This window comes from Manis pentadactyla, chromosome 8 (assembly GCF_030020395.1).
Source record: "Manis pentadactyla isolate mManPen7 chromosome 8, mManPen7.hap1, whole genome shotgun sequence".
Classification (NCBI taxonomy): Eukaryota; Metazoa; Chordata; class Mammalia; order Pholidota; family Manidae; genus Manis; species Manis pentadactyla.
In genome coordinates this window covers 92,902,637-92,923,523 of record NC_080026.1, presented here as the reverse complement: position 1 = coordinate 92,923,523, position 20,887 = coordinate 92,902,637, and the positions used below count along the sequence as shown (strand labels likewise).

The window sequence follows — 20,887 nt, the reverse complement described above, 5'->3', positions numbered from 1 at the left end:
TGGTATAAACACTCTCCATTAGCCTAGAAGACCCAGAAATTCCTGTAGCAATGCTACAGTTGTAGGGGTAGGAAAGGCCTGGACTTTGTCTATAACTGCTTCTGGTATAACTTTGGTCTTACCTGACCAGATGACCCCCAAGAATTTAACAGACAAACCAGGTCCCTGAACTTTGGTGCTGTTCACAGCCCATCCTTTCTCCTGTAAATGTTGCAGCAGTCTAGGTGCTGCACCTTCTAGATCTGAAAGAGAATTGGATGTGAGCGTGACATCATCAATATAATGGTACAGCCACACCATTGACGGTTTCTCCCATGTAGCCAAGTCCTGGGCTACAAGTCCATGACAGATGGTAGGGCTGTGGAGGTATCCCTGTGGTAGAACAGTGAAAGTCCATTGCTGTCCTTTCCACGTGAAGGCAAACTGTTCCTGACTTTCGTGCTCAATGTCAATGAAAAAGAAGGCATTAGCAAGATCTACCACATAATGGTATGTTTCTAGTTCATGGCTGAGGGTATCCATCAAGCCTGCAATACAGGGGACAGCAGCATGCATAGGGGCTATGACTTTATTCAGTTCTCTATAATCCACAGTCATACACCAGGAGCCATATGGCTTTTTTACAGGCCACTCTGGGGAATTGAAAGGACTATCTTTATAATACCCACCTTTTCCAGCTCCTGGAGAGTTTCTCCAATCTCTTTATGCCCTCCAGGCAGTTTGTATTGTTTGGTATTAGTCACCTGCCAAGGCACAGGCAAACCTATGGGTGGGTGCCTAGCATGTCCCCTCAGAACTGCCTTCACCACACGTACTCTCAGTCTGAACTCACCTGCAGTGGTCTCAACCACAGACCCTGCAGGATATCAATCCCCAAAATATACTCAGGAATAGGAGATATATACACAGTATACTCTTTTGAGGATAGATGCCCTATTCCCAAAGGAATTTGGGCTTTTTTCACCCTGATAGCCTTACCCCCGTATCCATCTATGATAGTGGAGGTCCCGGGGAACCGCTCCGGGTTACCATGAATCAGTGAACATTCAGCCCCTGTGTCCACCAGAGCCAGGACACGTTGTATGTTCACTGGGGACCAATGGATAGCTATTTCAACATGTGGCCCCCGGTCCCCCCCTGGTCCCTCAGGGCAGATACCTTGACCTTTCCCTCAGTCAAACTGTGTTCCCCAATCACGTTCCTGTGTGGGCTCAAGTGAGGTTGGCTCGTTCTCCAGCAGGAAGCCTTGCAAGCACACAGGCCGGACTCGTGGTTCTGTCTCTGACCTCTGCCTCTTTGGCCTTAATGGCTGGAACTGCTGCTCTGGTTTCAGCTGTTGCCATAGCTCTAGTAAGATCCTATTGGACTTCCTATCTAATTTCCTTCCATCTGCTCCTGCCCGTATTAAATCAACCCACATCTGGGTCCTTGTAACCTTCATGGGGCCCTGTAAATTCTTCTTGTGAATAACAGGTCTTATTTCTTTCCAGATTCTTGTTGCCTCTGCCTCTCCTAAGTGTGCTACTGTACATGTCACCTCGCTTATGGGATGCCCTAAGTGAGGGGAAAGAATAGCCACTAGAGACCCAAAGAGGGATGTAGGAGCCGTTTGAAGTACAAATATTTCTCATCCCAGTAGTGAAAATCTCTTCATCTGGGTTATAATTCTCTGGACTATAGATGGCATTTCTTAGGCCTAGCTCTCATAGCACCTGTTGGAGCTCAGCATGTCTGCCATCTAACAGGAGAGGATGGTGGATCACCCGGATTGGGCCACATAAGCACGAAGTGCAGCCATAAGCCAATCGAGGAGGGAGTGACTCCCTCCGGTCTGATGTGCATTTTGCAATTGCTGCCTCAAGGCAGGCTGCACTGACAGGGAAGTCAGCTTTCCCATCTCTGATCCCGACAGAACAATTCCATCCACCCCTAAGTCCCACATGCGCAGGAGGCAAGCTGATATTGACTCCGAGGGCTTCTGCCTAAACCGGGAGCCCAAACCCACCAACTCAGCCTGAGTGTAGGGGTGGACCAAAGAGTGCTCCATGACCTGGGGAGGGGGCTGCTCCTCTCCTTGGGGAACTTTCAGCTGCTGGATTTTTATTTTCTTTACAACCACTGGGCATGCTTTCAATACAGGAGGTGCCAGTGCCTCTGGCACCACCCCTTCATCCTCCAGCTCCTCCATTTCTGGGGCTGATGGCACCTTTCTCTCCCCTTCCCTGAGTGCTCTCCTCTGCTACAACCTTTACCTTTTCTACTGTGCCTCGCAGCAATGCTGCGTCTGTCTTCAGAAGGTCTCTTACCTTCAGCTCAATGCTTTGCAGCTGATGTTCTCATGCCACCCCATCCCCACCCCCCGACACCTGTGCTTCTCTCAGTAGTTAATCTTTTTCCTTGATGACCTCTTCCTCCTTCAGAACAACTGGCAGCGCTGCCATCTCGTCTCCAATGCTCCTTGCTGCCAGCACTCTCGTGCTGCATCAAGACCATCTCCTTCCTCAGGGAATCCACAGAGGTTTGCAGCTCGCATTCTCCTGCCACCTCTTGCAACAATGCCATTTCCCTCCTCAGGGAATCTATTGAAGTTTGCAGCTCGTGTTCTCACCCCGCAATTTCTTGGGTCTCCTCTGTAGACCTTTTTAAGACTGTGAGAAGCAGCCAATCCACAGTCCCCGCTGCCTCAGGGGCACTCTGCTTCTCAAAGAATCCGCTCACTCTACCAAGAGCCACCCCTTCTGCCTCAGGTGTCAACTCCACTTGCCTCCAGTCTTGGGGTGGGGCCCAGTCCTCTAGGAGGCAAGCCACCTCAGACCACATACCCTTAGGGGGATGATCCACTGTCTCCCCATTCACAGAGGCAGCCCGCTGAAGTACCCCTCCCATAAGGGCAGCCTGTCTTTTCCCTTGGTCAACAGTGAACGCTGCCGACTTTTGCCATTTGTCTTGCCAATGGGTTTCAGTCCTGGTCAAGTTCGCTATGGATTCAGTGTGACCAAAGGAATCAACAGCAAAACATTCTTGGGGTGGAAGGGTTTATTACCCCGCTTGTTCTCCGGCAGTAGGTCGAGCACTAGCGTCTCTGCCTCTGCCCTGAGCACTGGGCCAGCTCTCTATGTAGCACAATAGCTTATTGCCTACAAGTGTGGAAGCGGCAGCCTAGCAACAGGCCAGCTATATCATCAGGTGGTTTAAGTTCAGTGAGGATCCTGGCCCTAGGAACCCCAACTTCCCCACAATTATATTCTGCAGTTGTGTATCATTTTTAACTTTTTAAAGATACTATCTCACTATCTAAAACTTTAAGAGGAGATATACTACTCAGGTGGGTGCTTTATACATTACTTACTTCCTTACAGGGTTCACTTTGCTTTGAATTTTCTTTTTCTTCTTATAGACAGTTAGTTGCATAAGTTGGAGTTTTAAAATTGTCACTGAATAATTGAAACGCCATTTGTCTTCCCCAACTTTATATAGAATGCTTGGGTTTTCTGTTGTTTTATTTATCGTTTGGTTTTGTGTTTTCCAAACCAAAGTTAGAACTGGGAACACAGATGAAAACTGATAATAATTAAGCTTACTTGGCATTTATAACTGTGAATAAGCTCCTTTTTTTTCTCCTCCAATGAGCTTTAAGGTGACTAAATTTTGAAAGTAATATTCTAACCATAATCTCTGTGGTTTATCAACTTAAAGTTGTGATAATTAAATAAGCATATAATGTGCAGTCATAATGTCTGGCTTTATAATGAAGCCTCAATACACAACAACCAAAAAAATAAAAATAGTTTGATGGTGTTGACCACGATGACTGGTTATTTCTCAAGCCTCTCGGGGCTCTATTTTATAGAGTAAAAAAATCACTGAACTAGGAGCAAGAAATCTTGATTTTTGTCCTGGTTTTACCATTAAGTGGCTTTGCTACATTAGGCAAGTTAGTTTGCCTTCGAGCACTGTTAGGCTTAGTGGGGTTTCAGATTACATCCTACCCTGAAGTCCCATGATTCTGTAAATATGGTCTATTGATGAAGTCTCAATAAAAATCACTGTTAAATATATATGTATATATATTAATATTTATTGAATGCTTCCCATATCTCAAGCACAATACTAAAGCCTTTATGTGGACGTTTTGCCAATGGGTTCCAGCCCTGGGCAAGTTCACTATGGATTCAATATGACCAAAGAAATGACAGGAGAACATTCTTGGGGTGAAAGGGTTATATCCAACTTATTTCCACGGTGGCAGATCAGTCACTAAAATCTTGTCCACTCAGAGCGAGTCTGCATTCAGCAAGCCAGTCTCCACCTCTGGGCCTCTCTATCCGCACAGCCATCCTCTGGGCCTCTGTCCTTTGCGCTGCCACCACTCCAGCCCCTGCTCTGCTCTTCTGCAGGCTTGCAGCCTTGCAATCATGTCCCCCAGAGCACTGGGCAGAGCTCTTTATGTAGAGTCAATAGCAACGTATTGCTCACACGTGTGTAGTGAGCACGCCAACCAGGGCCAGGTGAGAATCCTGGCCACAAGAACTTTGATTATATCCACAGTAGGCTATCTCATTTAGCCATCATGTCATTCTCTAAGCTAGGTTCTTTTATTAACCCCATTGTCCAGGATTACCAACTAGAACTCATAAGGGGTAGAGGCACAGGATTCAAACCCAGGTGTTCTGGCTCAGAACCTGTGGTCTTAACCAGTGAGCTAAGTGTCATGTGTGATTACAGGTATATATGTAGGGTGGGTTTTACTTTGGCTTTTTTTATTTTCCAAATTTTCTGCAGTGAATATCTCTCTGATAATGCAGAGGGGAAAAAACTTGCCTTTCTTTCTTTTTCTTTTTTTTTTTTTTTAAGACTTTGGAAATGAATAAGACCTTTCTTCCTTTGGGAAGGCTATGAAGTCAAGTCTACTAGTCCAGGGATTCTTGGTGGCCCAAGACTCTGGAATGCCCATCAATGGGTTTCTGAGGTCTGTGAAGTCTCTGAAATTGCAATTTGGTGTTAATGTGCCTTTTGGGAAAGGTTCTATGGTAAAAATTCTTAGTCATTGCAAATCATAGAAAAGTTTGACACATGGAAATGCAGACTCTTTTGCTTGATTTTATAAAGAAGGAAGTAAACAGAGATTGTGATAAGAATACCTGTTTTCAAAATTTAGTCCTCTTAAATGCTCATCTGAAGGGAAAAAAATAGGAGCTTATTCTTAGTTGTGACATGCCAATTAAATTTTATTACTCTTTATAGGTACATATGGCAGCCATGTTACCAAACACAAAAGTTTGTTGCTGTGAGTAGAAAATCTGTGTAATTGGAAAATGGGTATTACTGAAGATGTTTTTAAAAATTTTAACAGGTTAACTATCTCCCCTGGACTCTTAATACCATGAGAGCAAATTTTCTTTTGGTTGGCATAAGTCATGTTTTCCTTTGTGAAGTTACAGTTCTAAATGAATAAGGTGCACACAGTGTGAACTTTGGCCATCATGTATGTTTCTGTCAGCTTCTGATAGACTTTTGTCACTTATCAATGAAATAATTCAAGAACCCATTTTTAATTTTTAAAGTAAAACCTTTTCAGCTTTATTAAGGTATGATTGACTAAAATCGTTGTATTTATTTAAGGTGTATAGTGTGATGTTTTGATAAATACATATATATTGTGAAATGATCTCCCAATCAAGCTAATTGAGTTCTCTGTCACCTCACATATTCACCTTTTGTGTTACGGTAAGAACACTTAAGATCTGCTCTCTTAGCAAATTTCATAGAACCATGCTGTACATTAGATCTCCAGAACTTAATCATCTTATAACTGAAAGTTTGTACCCTTTGAGCAACATCCCCCCATTTCCTCCAGCCCCTAGAAACCACCATTATACTCTGTTTCCGAGTTTTACTTTTTTAGATTCCACATATGAGTGATACAGAGTATTTGTCTTTCTCTCTTTGACTTACTTCATTTAGCAGAATATCCTTCACATTTATCCATGTTGCCACAAATAGCAAGGTGTCCTTCCTTTTTGAGACCAAATAACATTCCACTCTCTCTATATATACTCCACATCTTCTTTATCCATTCATCTAGTGTTGGACACTTAGGTTGTTTCCATATCTTGACTATTATGAATAATGCTGCAGTGAACATGAGAGTGCAGATATCTCAAAGTTTTGATTTAATTTCTTTGGGCTATATGCCCAGAAGTGGGATTGCTAGATTATATGGTTTTTCTATTTTTAGTGTTTTGAGGACACTCCATACTGTTTTCCATAGTGGCTGCACCAATTTACAATCCTACCAACAGGGTACCAGGAGGACTCATTTACTTTTAACAACTTAGATTATATCCTGTAATCACAAAACTGACTTTGAAGCCAAAATTTAAAACTAAGAGTTAAGAGCCATTGTCACTTGAGGAGCACTGAGTAAAGCAGAATACTCTTGGAAATGATGAGACCTGCTACACCTTTTCAGAAATACTTCTATGGGGGTGGAGCACCTCCTTATTAAATACATGAGCTCTTCTGATAGGGATTTTATACTGAAAAACTACTCTAGAAATTTTTTAAAAAGTCAAGCAGACTTCAAAATCTCTTGAATATAAACATGAGCAACTTTTTTTCTGAACACATCTCCTCGGGCAAGGGAAACAAAAGCAAAAATGAACAAGTGGGACTCCATCAAACTAAAAACTTCTGTATAGCAAAGGACTCCATCAGCAGAACAAAAAGGCATCCTACAGTATGGGAGAATATATTCATAAATGACTTATCCAATAAAGGGTTAACATTAAAAAATATATAAAGAGCTCGCATACCTCAACACCCAAAAAACAAATAACCTGATTGAAAAATGAGCGGAGAATCTGAACAGACACTTCTCCAAAGAAGAAATTCAGATGGCCAACAGGCACATGAAAAGATGCTCCACATCGCTAATTATCAGGGAAATGCAAATTAAAACCACAATGAGATATTACCTCACACCAGTTTGGATGGCCAACATCCAAAAGACAAGAAACAGCAAATGCTGGCAAGGATGTGGAGAAAGGGGAACCCTCCTACACTGCTGGTGGGAATGTAAATTAGTTCAACCATTGTGGAAAGCAGTATGGAGATTCCTCAAAAAACTAAAAATACAAATACCATTTGACCCAGGAATTCCACCCCTAGGAATTTTCCCAAAGAAAACAACTTCTCAGATTCAAAAAGACATATGCACCCCTGTTTATTGCAGCACCATTTACAATAGCCAATAAATGGAAGTAACCTAAATGTCCATCAGTAGATGAATGGATAAAGAAGGTGTACATATACACAATGGAATTTTACTTAGCCATAAGAAAAAACAGATCCTACCATTTGCAACAACATGGATGGAGCTAGAGGGTGTTATGCTCAGTGAAATAAGCCAGGTGGAGACAAATACCAAGTGATTTCCCTCATTTGTGGAATATAACAACAAAGCAAAACTGAAAGAACAGAACAGCAGCAGACTCACAGACTCCAAAAAGGGACTAGTCGTTACCAAAGGGAAGAGTTTGGGAAGGTGGGGTAGGGAGGGATGAAGACGGGGTCAAGGGGCATTATAATTAGCACTCACAATATAGGTAGGTCGTGGGGAAGGCAGTATAGCACAGAGAAGAAAAGTAATGGCTCTATAGCATCTTAATATGCTGATGGACTGTGATTGCAGTGGGGTGGGGGGGATTGATAATATGGGAATGTTGAAACCACAAAGTTACTCATGTGAAAACTTCATAAGACTGTATATCAAAGATACCTTTATTAAAAAAGAAAAGGCAAGTTGCCTTCATTTTTTATTAGCTTCTTTATGTCTAACATCAAGGTAAATTTAGAAGAAAATCCTTTCTGCCACCACTGTTTTTCTCTAAATTTTATTGCAAAACAGAAAAATAAGAGAAAGGATAGTGGAATCAGAAGGTGATTTTGTATTTCTTCCAAAGTCAGGTATTTACTTGATTTCTAAAGTTGTCTAGAGAAACACGTAATGGGTCAACTTGAAAGTCTAATTTAAGCCACTTAAGTAATTTTGTAATATTTACCACCTGTCATGTTCACTAGGCTTCAGATCCAGTGTTGGAAATGGTTCAGAAGACATGAGGTATTCATAAGTTTCCCAATAAAGATACATTCAGCTTTACTACCAAGATTCAGAGATGGGATATAATTAAAGCAAGAGCACGTTCTCTATATATGTACTTCCTTACATTAATAATAGTAGCCTACAAAATAGCCATAACCTATTCATTAGTAAACAACTTGTCAGACAACTGATTGATCCTCAAAAACTAACCAGTTTGGAGATGAGACCTATGATCATTGTACTGCTATAATATTCCCATATACTCTGTGAAATTAAAAGCCTAATTAACATGTAGGTTACATTTGTTCTATTCCCTAAAACAATTCCATTTTAAATCTTTTTGATTAATGAAGTGATATAATTTAGACTTAGGTTTCCAATCTCCTTAGAATCTGGGCATTTTTAACATTACCATTCTTGTCTTAATGATGAAATGATCATAAATCTGGGAAATGAGACTGATTGTTATCTTTATGACTTTGGGAAGTCAGAGCAAAAGCTGAAGTCTGCCTTTCCCCTTTCTCCTATAAGCTTGTCCAAATCATCCTGTTAGGGGTACTAACCTCTTTCTTGCTTTCTCTGTGATTATAAACAGGGAGCTGAAAGCTTGCTGCCAGAGCAAGGATTTAGACTCCAAAGCATAGTAGAAGTGGAAAACAGAGTTCTGAGAAGTCCTAACAATGGGGATAATAAGGCAATAAATCCAGGATGAGCTCAGTAATAGTTGAAACCAATTGGGATTAAAGAAAGAAGGCATGAGTTTGTAACAGGGTTGTACTAAATTTCCTAAAATCTTGTCTCAGTATTTTAAATGCATAAATGTTGGAAATATTAGAATACGTAATTTTTTCCAGTTTTTAAATTGTAATATACGTATAAAATTTAACATCAACCATTTTTAAGTGTACAGTTCAGAGGTATAAATACATTCACACTGTGGTGCCGCCATCCCCATGCTTCATCTCCAGAACTCTTTTATCTTGCAGAACTGAAATTATATAACCGTTAAATAGTATCTCCCATTCCTCCCTTCCCGGTCCCCTGGCAGCCACTCTTTTACTTTCTGACTCTCTAAATTTGACTTCTCTAGATACCTCATGTAAGAGGAATCATACAGCTTTTGACCTTTTGTGATTGACTTATTTCACTTAGTACAGTGTCCTCAAGGTTCATGCATGTTGGAACATATATCAAAATGTCCTTTCTTTTTCTTTTAAGTTTGCAACATCAACAAAGGTTTTTCTTTTTCATTCTTTTTTTACTTAAAGTATCATTGATTTACAATCATACAATGGTTTCATACACACATCACAGTGGTTCAACATTCACCCATATTATCAAGACCTCCCCCACTCCATTGCAGTCACTGACTGTAACTTAGTGAGATGTTACAGAGTCATTAACTGTATTCTCCCTGCTGTTACCATCCCCGTGACCTTCCTATATTGTGATTGTGAATTATAGTGCCCCTTAATCCTCTTCTTCCTTCCCACCTATCTTCCCCAACCCTTTGGTACCACTAGTCCCATCTTGGTGTCTATGAGTCCACTGCTTTTTTGTTCCTTCTGTTTTGCTGTGTTTTTATACCCACAAATGAATGAAATCATTTGGTATTTGTCTTTTTCTACCTGACTTACTTCACTGAGCATAACAGGTCCATCCATGTTGTTGTAAATGACAGGATTTCTTTTTTTTTTTTTGTATAGGATGTCCTTTCTTTTTAAGGCTGATTTTTAGCCATGGTATCTAGGAGAAATAAACTGTTCTTTAGTAGTAATTCCTGATAAACTTTGGGAACACCCTCTCCCCCTTTTTAATATCAAAATACTTTAAAAAAAACCCACCTTCTGTTGTGGTAATAATTGTCTAAAAGCTACCATAGATGCACCACTTTAAAAAAGACACAGTAATCTCTACAGCATCTATATTCACTTGAAAATGTGCCGGACCCTCATTTTACAGACTAAGTCGCTCAGCTAGGTTTGTGGACCCCAAGCTGTAGCCTGAAACCTCCAAGCTGAAATGACCTGGTTTGGAGATCTAACTCTTAGGGAGTTAAGAACTTTTATTCTGTTCACCATTAGTCTTCAGTGCCTAGAAAAGTGGCACAGAACAGTGGTGCTCAATAAATATTTGTTGAAAAAAAGTGAATGAATTGGCTCTGAGGCTCCTTGAAGGATATTCCTTGCTATTTTTGGCCCAGCTAATTTCTAAAAAGCAGCAAACCTTTAGGCTTTTGGAGTTCTGTTTACTGTAGAGCTATCTTACCTTTCCTGAAAGGTGTTTTCTTTCCTGTAATGTTGATGATTTTTTCTTCCCATTACTTATGTAGGTTTGTAGTATTAGATAATGTTTTGAGGATCTATACGTATTTATCATTTAATTCCATTGGAGTGCTCAATATAGCTTCCAAAGTTTGAATTAGTGATTTTAGCTTTATTTGCTACTTTTTTTTCTTGAGGCAGTTTATTCATTTGGTATTATTTTGTTAAACAAAATTAACCAAATTAACTTATCTCCTTAGTTTTCTTCTCTCAATCTTTCCTGTAGTAACAGCTCCATCTTGTGAACGTTTAGGCTATTGCTGCTGAAAACGTTGAAAGCCCTGACTTGTTTCAGACACGAAGATCTTTCACTTTAATACCTAGGCGCGGTACTAACTAGATAGATGTAATTCTTGAAAACCTACTGTGAGTTGAATGAAAATTAATGTGAGATTTCCTACGCAGGAATAATGTGTTATTTTTTCTAAAACCGTCCACTTACTACTTTACAGGGATCAAGAAGTTTAATTAGTCCTGGATTTAAAGAAAATCTCCATTCTTTCTGGTTTTTATGTTGTATCAGGTAAATGTCAAGAAGGAAGCTTGGAACAGAAATCCATAGAAATGCTTTAGTTTCTCTTGGTTTGACCAAGAACTTAAATAAGTGGCAGATGTTTTATACTCTTGAATGTAAGTCTGTGTAGCTTTTTGTTTGGTTAAACACAACAGATTTGATGTGCAGAGGTCCACTTATACAGATTTTTAAAATAAATATACTGGAAAAATATTTGGAGATTTGCATCAATTTGGAAAAACATTTTCTTTAGTGTACTTTATTGTAAGAATATACTATATAACACACATAACATACAAAATCTGTGTCATTTGACTTTTTGTTATCCGTAAGGCTTCTAGTCAGCAGTAGTAGGCTATTATCAGTAGTTAAGCTTTTGGGGAGTCAAACGTTACCCTGAGATTTTTGGCTCTAATTGGTTAGGTGGCAGCAGTGGTGCCCCAGCACCCTAACCCTCTCCTTGCCTAAGAGTTGGCTGTAATTATTGCCTTGAAACCTTTGACTTGCTCCCTTTAGTTTATCAGTCTCTGTTTTTTTATGCAAAGTAGCAAAAAAGTAATTCTGGAAAAGTACATAACTAAGTGATTTTCCCTTGAAATTGATTTTTAAAAATATACATGTTATAAAAGAGTAATGGCAGATTTGGCTTCCTTGTATGCCCTCTGTAGAAGCTTCAAACAAGACTGCACTTGAATTTTTATTCCTTGGTAAAAATTATTTTCTGACTATTTAAAGCTCAGTTTTAATTAGAGAACCTCTTTCTGGATAATTGATTCTGGTGTGCAAAATGAGATGAGAAAGTATGATTTTCTTTCATCTTTTTAAGTAGTAAGCTTGTGGGAATTTTAAAATACATCATCCACTTTAAAGTAGTGGATTTAAGGCTGTAAGCTAATTACAATCAAATTGTCATTGCTTAAAATATTTTTGGAACATACCATTTTATCTAAGCAAACTTTTTGTCTTTTTGAGGAGTCCTTGACTTTTAAAAAACAGCCAAATTGGGAGAACAATGTAGGTAATGGAGCTGACTGATTTTGTTTGAGGCTAAAACGAAAGGATGACAAAGTAATTAAACTGGGGTTGGTCTTACAAACTGCCTCTGAAGCAGAAGTTCCAAAAACATTGTGAGTAATTGCAGTGTCACTGGAGGAAATGCGCAACCTCTGGAGATGACAGCCTTGAAGATGGTCTTCCTCAGAGACCCAAGTTCTGCTATGTTTAAAAACTGTGTTCTTTCTTTATAGAAACATTCTTTCCACACATACTCCAACATTTTTATTATGATAAATGTAGTATATTTATATTGAAACATACAAAAATGTTTAAGGAATTATACAGTAAACAACTATACACCTATCACCTTGATTCTACAATTATTTTGTTATATTTGCTTTATATTTTCATGCTTCAGTCTTATTTTGATGAATTTTGTTGGCAGTCCATTGACTTCAAAAAGATCTGATAAAATGAATGGTTTAACTTTGGAAGAACTAGGGCATGCTCCTTGAAGTAAGAGAACAAGTTAGCTCCTGTGCCCATTTTACTTGCTCTGTGTTTTTCAGAATGTATTCCACATGGTGGTTGAAGTACCACGCTGGTCTAATGCAAAAATGGAGGTATGTTTCATCTTACATTGATAGTCAGACTTAGAATATTAGTTTTGATCTAGCCACACTGACTTTCTCAAGGGTTTAACAGCTATAGTCCTAGGGTTTCCTCCTTCTAATCCCAATCTGTTTTCCATTTGCGTCTTGCATTGCCTGCCAGTCTTCCCTTTGTGCTTCAACTAAACTCAGCCATTAACTATATGCAAATATACTAGACTTTCTTCCCGATACCTTTGTTTCTGGCATCCCCAAGCCTAGAATTACCTTTCTCTCCTCTGCCTTGATCCCACGTCCATCACTGATTTCTCTACCAGGCTTTCTTTAATTATCCCAGCCACGAATGATTTCATTGGAATTTTTGTTGTATTCTGTTAATTTCTTTCTGGTGATACCTAATAAATTTCCTTTGTGTTATGGATATTTATAGCTTATATCAGTTAAGCTATTTGAAAGTAACCATACTTTGCGTGTAATAGACAAATAATTGAATACTTTTAAATGCTTTAAAGGAAAGCTGAAATTGGTCAAAATATTTATTTTGACCTGTCAATAAAAGTCTTGGTATTTTTATTTCTGAAATGTCAGGATTTATTCTAGCTAATTTTAGTTTTTGGTTTCTGGAATTAGTAGATGTTCTTTTTCCTTCTTGGTAGTTTTTGTATACCTCAAATAAGTTCTCCACTTAAAGGCTGATTATGGAGAAACTTTTATTTCAGATTATAGAAATGTTAAGGGTAAGATATATCATTAAAGTGGAATTAGTGGATGTGCATTCTATAATTCATTTCCTCAAATCCTTATTTGGATAGTAGTATTTTCCATCCAAATATACAATGCATTGATGTTTTTATTTCAGATTGCTACGAAAGACCCTTTAAACCCAATTAAGCAAGATGTGAAAAAAGGAAAACTTCGTTATGTTGCAAATTTATTCCCTTATAAAGGATATATCTGGAACTATGGTGCCATCCCTCAGGTATGTCTCTGTACAATTGCTAAAATTGAACTTATTAGCTTACAAAAAATTAACCTACTGTTGTTAGTTAAAAAAAGATTTAAACATCTTCAGAAAGACTTTGCTATAGTAGATTTTAAAAACATAAGGACTAACTTATTTTAATACTTCCTTGAATAACATATTTTTAAGATATATATAAAGGTGAATATTTACAATGTTTAAATCCACATTTGAAAGTTTCTTCATTTCTGAAATTAATTTTTCTGTATAGACTGGTTATAAACTATACAAATTCTTTCTTATGGAATGAGTGGCAAATCTATTAAGAAAGTATGCAGGCTAGTGGTTAAAAAGCACTGATTTTGGCACCAGACAGAATAAGGTTCAAATCCTAAGTCCTACTACTTGCTAGCTCACCTAACTTCCTTCTGTTTCTTCCTCCTCGGAACGTGAGTATCTCCTGCAGAGATATTACTAGTACTGAGCTCATATGGCTATTGTGAGGAATGAAGCACTTAATACCTGGTGTATGTAAGTTCTCACAGCTGTTGCCTTTTATGTTTAAAGTCCTTATTCCTTCTTTAAGCCAAATTCTTTGTAGTAAAGTAAAAATAGGATTCTGTTTTCCTCAACAGTCAACCCTTTGAGGAGGGAGGATATCTGCATTGTTTACCAATTTATTCCCAGCACAATGCCAGGGTATATAGTAGGTTCTTGGTTAATATTTGAATGAAGAACTACTAGAAACATGTCTATTATGAGTAAATGATGGATATTTAATTCTGGTTTGGTTAGGCGAATGTGGTGGCACTTACGAGTTTTGCATGAAATGTTCAATATATTTTTTTCCAAGTGATAAACAGTTTGGTTTTAGTAACTATTAAGTCTATTAAATGGAATCTACTATGAAACAATTTATAGGTTACCAAAATGTAGGTCAGACTCCCCCATTTTATTAGGTAATCACAAAGTCATTTGTCTGTCCTAATGTAGCACTTGACCTTGTACTTCAATTGATTTAGTAGTCAGCTTTGAAATACTGTCCCTTTAGGAAAACATCGCTGAGATACTTAATCTTCTGGAGGTTCGATTTGGCTTTGCTGGATCCAGTCTTCCTTTATCCCCCTTCACTTTTACCCTTTTGCCTTTACACCAGCTGAGTAGGTAAACAAATCCAGTCCCACAGTCCTTGTTCTGGATTGTGGGAGAAAAGAGCTAAAACAATTATCAATTTTAAACTGAACTTGCAGGCAAACACAGGCCACCTGTTCTCTTATGAGATGCTCTGCAAGGACTCTGTCTTGTAGTTTAGCAGGAAAGAAAGCCAGCAATTTCAAGCTTCAGAAAATTCTGATTAAACTTTTCAGTCTTGGCTCCTGTTCAGTGATGATACTTTACCATCAGAACATATCATTTCCATTTTAGTTTCACTGCCTACCCTCCTCTGCTTTGGATATTTATTTTAAGGAAAATCTAGTTATTAGAAGATAGAAAGTACAAATAGTTCATCAAAGCACTTTTCTTTTAATATCTTTTATAAGTAAATATTTGGGTCTGTATTTGCGTTATGTTGTCTCAGTTATTAGGTAGTTGGTTTTCTTTGTTTTAAATTGAATGGGATAATTATCTGTTTTAAAGCTTAAATTAGTTTAGCATTATATGCCTACTAAGAGCCCCAGTATTTAATTAAAATTGTAGGATTCTTAGATGTGAACATAGACTTTCTTAAAGGTGAGAAGAAATAGCTGAAGATTAGTATTTTTTACAGAAAGACTCATGGGATGTTATCTATTAATGTCAGCACGATCCACTTTGGCAGTAGCATGTATAAGAATGATATACTCTACATGTTATTTTTTGTTTTAGACTTGGGAAGACCCAGGACACAATGACAAACACACTGGCTGTTGTGGTGACAATGACCCAATTGATGTGTGTGAAATTGGAAGCAAGGTAATGAAATCTGAAATCTTTTTCTTTAGTGTTGAGATGATATTAATTAAATATACAAAGTCCACACTTTAAAAAATACTGTAAATAAAATATACAAACATTAGTGAAATAATGATGTGTCTTTTGGTGATAGATTAAAAGCTCTCATTTTGTCTAAGCATTTGTATATTCTAATTTGTACACTTAAATCTAATCTAGAAAAAATGTGTGTATATGCGTTTATGCCTATATGTATATATGGAATATATATTTATATATGGAAGAAGTGGATGTGTTCTGCATTGCTTTAAAAGGCAGATGACCAGCCAATAGGTGAAGAGTACCAGGAGTCAAAACTCATCTCAGTACAAGGCAAACCTTGCCTAATGATTTGGAGTGGTTAGTGAAATGATCTTACCAGTTGGAGATTTATGGTAGGGATTCCTCTGTCATGTAGGATTGCTCTGAGATTCTGTCTCTAGCTATACTTCTTTATGATCTTTCTCAGGCTCAAGGAAATAGTAAACAACTGAAAAGAAAGTTGTCACTCAGTTTTTCAAGTCATGAAGTTAAGTTGTATTGTATGACTTGCCTAATTCAGTAGCTTCTATAAAATAAAACATAAAGCACATTTAAATATGTATTTGAAACCAGTTATGGATGATGTATTCCCTGCACAATCAATGACAGTTCAAAAAATGTCAATTACCCAGTACTATGTTACTGACTTTCTTAGGATCTATAAATAAATATACCTATTTTCAATTTTGATAGGATTGATGGGCATTTACTTGTTTAGCTTTTTAAAAATTGCTTAAAAGAACAATCTTAAGGTAAGTTTGCAGAAACTTGGCATCTTCCTTATTTCCCATTACCCACCAAGGAAAATTTTTCTTCCAAAGTTCCATTCTGTAGTATTGTCCTGACCATGGTTATTGGTTCTCAGGTGTGTGCGAGAGGTGAAATAATCAGGGTGAAAATTCTGGGCATACTGGCAATGATTGATGAAGGGGAAACTGACTGGAAAGTCATTGCCATTAATGTGGACGATCCTGATGCAGCCAATTATAATGGTAAGGAAATTTGAAAAGTGTGTAATCTTTATACCTAAGTCTCACGCTCCACCAAACTGAACCTGTAATGACAGAACTACAAGCCCATGACTTCAAACTGTTAAATAACAGAGTCGCAAGACACTTGACAAAGCATTGTTATTTCTACTACAGAAACTTAATAGTTAACTAAATAAACTTAAACCTTCATTCTAGGAAAGAAAACATCTGATAGTTTGTGTTTATTGTCTCCTTTTCTTTCTCTACGTACTTGCATTCATTTCCTCTATTTTTTTTCAAATTGAAATATCCTAATACTATAAAATTCACCATTTTAAAGTGTACAATTCTGTGATTTTTCACATATGCACTAGGTTATACAACCATCACCACTATCTAATTCCAAAACATGTTCACCACTCTAACAGGAAACCTGCATGTATCAGCAGTTACTCCTCACCTTCACTTCTCTTAGTGGCAACTACTAATCTATTGTCTGTCTCTATAGATGTTCTAAACATTTCACATAGATGAGATCATATGATAACATGCCTGGCTTCCTTCACTTTGTGTCATGTTTTCAAGGTTAATCCACACTGTAACATGTATCAGTACTTCATTCTCTTTTTTTTTTGGTGGTAAAATGGACTTAACATAAAACTTACCTTTTAAACTAGTTTAATATGTGGTATTTAGTACATTCACAGCATTGTGTCACCATTACTGTTATTTAGTTCTAGGACATTTGCATCATTCCAAAGTGAAATTCCACACCTGTAAGCTGTCACTCCTATTCCCTCCTTCTCCCAGGCCCTAGAAACTGCTTTCTGCTTTCTGTCTGTATGGATTTCTCTATTCTGGATATTTCATATACATGGAATTCTATAATACATGGCCTTTGGTGTCTGGTTTCTTTTACTTAGCATAATGTTTCCTAGGTTCATCCATGTTGTAGCATGTATCAGGACTCATTCTTTTTCATGGCTGAATTATATTGCATTGTATATATCACATTCTGTTTATCCATTCTTTGGTTGACAAACATTTGAGTTGTTTTGCCTATCAGGAATAATGCTACTGCTATGAACTTCCCTGTACAAGTTTTTGGGCACAGGCAAAATTCTGTCCACCACAGGGGTAACACTGTAATAGTGGAAACATTAGTATGCATTTGTCAAAACCCACAGCATTTTATAGAAGCAGAATAATGCCTTCCCTTCCAAAGATGTCTATCTCCTGATCCTCAGAACCTCTGAATATGTTACCTTACATGGCAGATAGGCTTTCAGATGTGATTAAGGTTAAGACCTTGAGATGGGGAGAGTACCCTGAATTATCCAGGTGGACCCCGTCTAAATACATGAGTCCTTGAAATCAGAGAACCTTCCCCAGCTGTGGTTAGAGGAAGACATGATGGCAGAGGATGAGTCAGAGAGAGGCAACAGCTCTAGGGCTGAGAGGGACATTGCTGGCTTTAAACATATTGGGGGCAAGAGAGGACATGCCAGAGAATATGGGTTGTTCATAAAAGCTACAAGAGGTAGTGAAACTATTCTCCCCTCGAGCCTTCAGAAAGGACATAACCCTGTCGACACCTTAATTTTAGGCTGGTGAGACTTTGTGGAACTTGTGACCCACAAAACTGTAAGATAATAATTTCGTGAGTTTTTTGGGCCACTAGGTTTGTGGTAGTTTGTTATAGCAGCAATAGATAACTAATACACAGCACAAGAAGTGGACCTTAATATATGCAAATTTAAAAAAATCTTTTATTAGATCATTTCCAGGTTGGAGTGCAAACTGTGACAAAAGACTGTATTACGAATGTATGAAATAATCTCACCAAAAGGAGTAGGAGACAAGATGTTGACCTAATCAGTTGTGAAAATGCATGAAGATGGAAAGACTATAGGCAAAAGGCACATAAGCACTGTACTCTAGCTGATAAAGTTGGTTCTCAGTGGAGTACAGGTTAATCTGAAACCACTGGATGTGTATACTGGGCTTGAACAATTAAAGGGATGCAGATGGTGGGAGCAGCTTTCTCACTGTTAAGAGTGGGAGGCTATAGACAATCAAGGGGAGGGGCTAGAATGATCCATTTAGCAGTAGATTAGAGTTGGAAACATCAGTAAGAACTGTGCAACTTAATACAGACCACAGGTGGATACACATAGAAGTATTTCTAGATATGTGTATATGTGTACCTCTTGTCTGTTAGCTAATAGGGCCTAGAAGACCCTGTCAGTAGCAATGAACAAACTTAGTACCCAGATCCTGATTTCTAATACCATTCTTCAATAAAAGGAACCAAGTCTCCTTGGAGAAATGGCTGGTTCTAGGACTGGGGCAGAGAATATATAAAATGAGCCTGGAGTATCTTGTAGTCCCAGCAAGTAAAAAGTGCTTTTAAAAAAGAAATGGTGAGAAAAAAAGAAAAAGAAATGATGAGGATATGGCAAAGGAACACACACCTGAGTGACTTTTCAATGGCCAAAGCTGGAACAACTTGAACAGGAAAATAAAGCAGTATTGGGTTATAATCCAGAGTGTAAAATAAATGTCTGTGGGTCCATTCTGATGTAAATAAATGACTGAATAAATAACAAGTGGGGAAAAATAAACAACTCTCCTATGTGAAAGAATACCAAATAATGGATGTAAATATATCCATCCTCAAGGAAGTGGAACATACTCCCCACTCCTGAAGTATGGACTGTGCATATTGACTTCCTTCAACAGTCTGGTATGGAAAGTGGGGCAGGAAAGAATAACTTAACAGCAGAGGAAGTTGACACATGCTACCTCAGCCAGATGGTCAAGGTCAACATCAGAAGTGATACAGTCATATCAGGAGCATGTACTCTTGAAATGATGTGTTTTGAATGGTGCTTTACCTAGGTGGCTTTCCTCCCCCAAACCATAACTGTAGTCTAATCTTGAAAAGAAGATTAGACAAACCCCAATAGAGGGACATTCTACAAATTGCCTGCCCAGCACCCCTCAAAACAGTTACAGTCATCAAAAATAGAGTAAGTCTGCAAAACTGTCACAGCCCAGAGGAGCTTAGGGAGAAATGATGACTGAATGTAATGTGGTGTCCTGGATGGGGTCTTGGAACAGAAAAAGGATTTTAGTTAATAATAATATATCAGTATTGGTTCATGAACTGTGACAAATGTAGGGTACCTGTATAAGATGCTAATAATTGAAGAAACTGGGTATGACATATCTGGGAACTCTTAGTAGTATCTTCACAACTTTTCTTTTAAATTTAAAGCTGTTCTAAAAGTTAAAGTTTATTAGAAAAAAAGGCAACTGGAATACTTTAAGAACATGATAGTAGGATGTGAGGTGCTATAGTGGGACCTAAAAACTCTGTGAGCTGAATATATCTAGGTGTAGTCTCTAAAGCAATTCCGTGTACCGGTGTTAAGGGCTAATAGCTACATTTCAGGCATTGGGAAGAGCACTTAAGTCAGTGTCCAGTAGGCTGTGAACTTTTTTCTCATTGGGATTATACAATGAGACATTAACCTGAGAGTCATATGTTGCCAATGCCTTCAGAGGTACTCTGTTCCATTAACTTTCTGAAGATGGATCACCTTAGGCTGGCGGTGGAAGTCTTCACATGCACTTGGCCAGTGAATCCTGTATTTCATATTACAGCAGCTTAACCGTGATGAAAAAAAATGTTTTGTAGACTCCAAAGACACAGCTAGTCCAAAGGGACCGTTATGTGAGGGCATCATTTCCCTGCCGTAGAGGTTATTAGAACTCTGAAAACTCTCTGGGTGGCTGGCCTTATGGTACTAGCAGTGCGCAGCTTTCCCTGAATGTCAACCCAAGGCAGTGTCTTTCTGTCGTCCATTAAAATCTGAAGAGTCTATCAGCGTTTCTAGATAAAACTCTTAACTAGCCACAGTCTGGGGAGGGACACAGCGATGGAAGAGGATGGCTCACCCACTAAACAACCAGTTCGGCCACACTGATGCTCTTGGTCATTGTGGGGCGCACGATAGCGGTGTCACCCTCCTGCCTCAGCTGTGGGAATCAGTGCCAGCAAGGTTCCGGCAGCTACAGCGCCAGCGCCTCAGGGCAGGTTAGGAAAACGAAGCTGAGAACGACAGCACGGGACTGATGCTGTCTTTGGGACGCTCTTGGTGTAGCACCAGGAGGCACCTCGGGTAGCTCCGTTAGACCTCTGGCTTGGTTATCGTGTGTAACACGAGGAACAAAAATTGACTGAGTTCATTCTTTTTTTTCCGCTGGGTTTGTTGTGCAGGGTTCCTCAGTCTGGATGCAGCATATCTAATTCACAATCATTGTCTAGTTCACAAATCAGAGAGTTTATCAGCTCTTATATTTTTCCTTACTGTGGTATAATACAAAA

The 20,887-nt window shown here is 38.5% G+C and overlaps 1 protein-coding gene across 1 annotated transcript in view; it reads left to right on the top strand.

Moving 5' to 3' along the window:
- PPA1 (inorganic pyrophosphatase 1) overlaps positions 1-20,887 on the top strand; it is a 40,652-nt gene that overhangs the window by 8,015 nt on the left and 11,750 nt on the right. The window contains exons 3-6 of the mRNA XM_036928779.2: positions 12,508-12,561; positions 13,409-13,528; positions 15,377-15,463; positions 16,389-16,515. Coding sequence (XP_036784674.2) covers positions 12,508-12,561; positions 13,409-13,528; positions 15,377-15,463; positions 16,389-16,515 — 388 coding nt within the window. The remainder of the gene's footprint in view (positions 1-12,507; positions 12,562-13,408; positions 13,529-15,376; positions 15,464-16,388; positions 16,516-20,887) is intronic.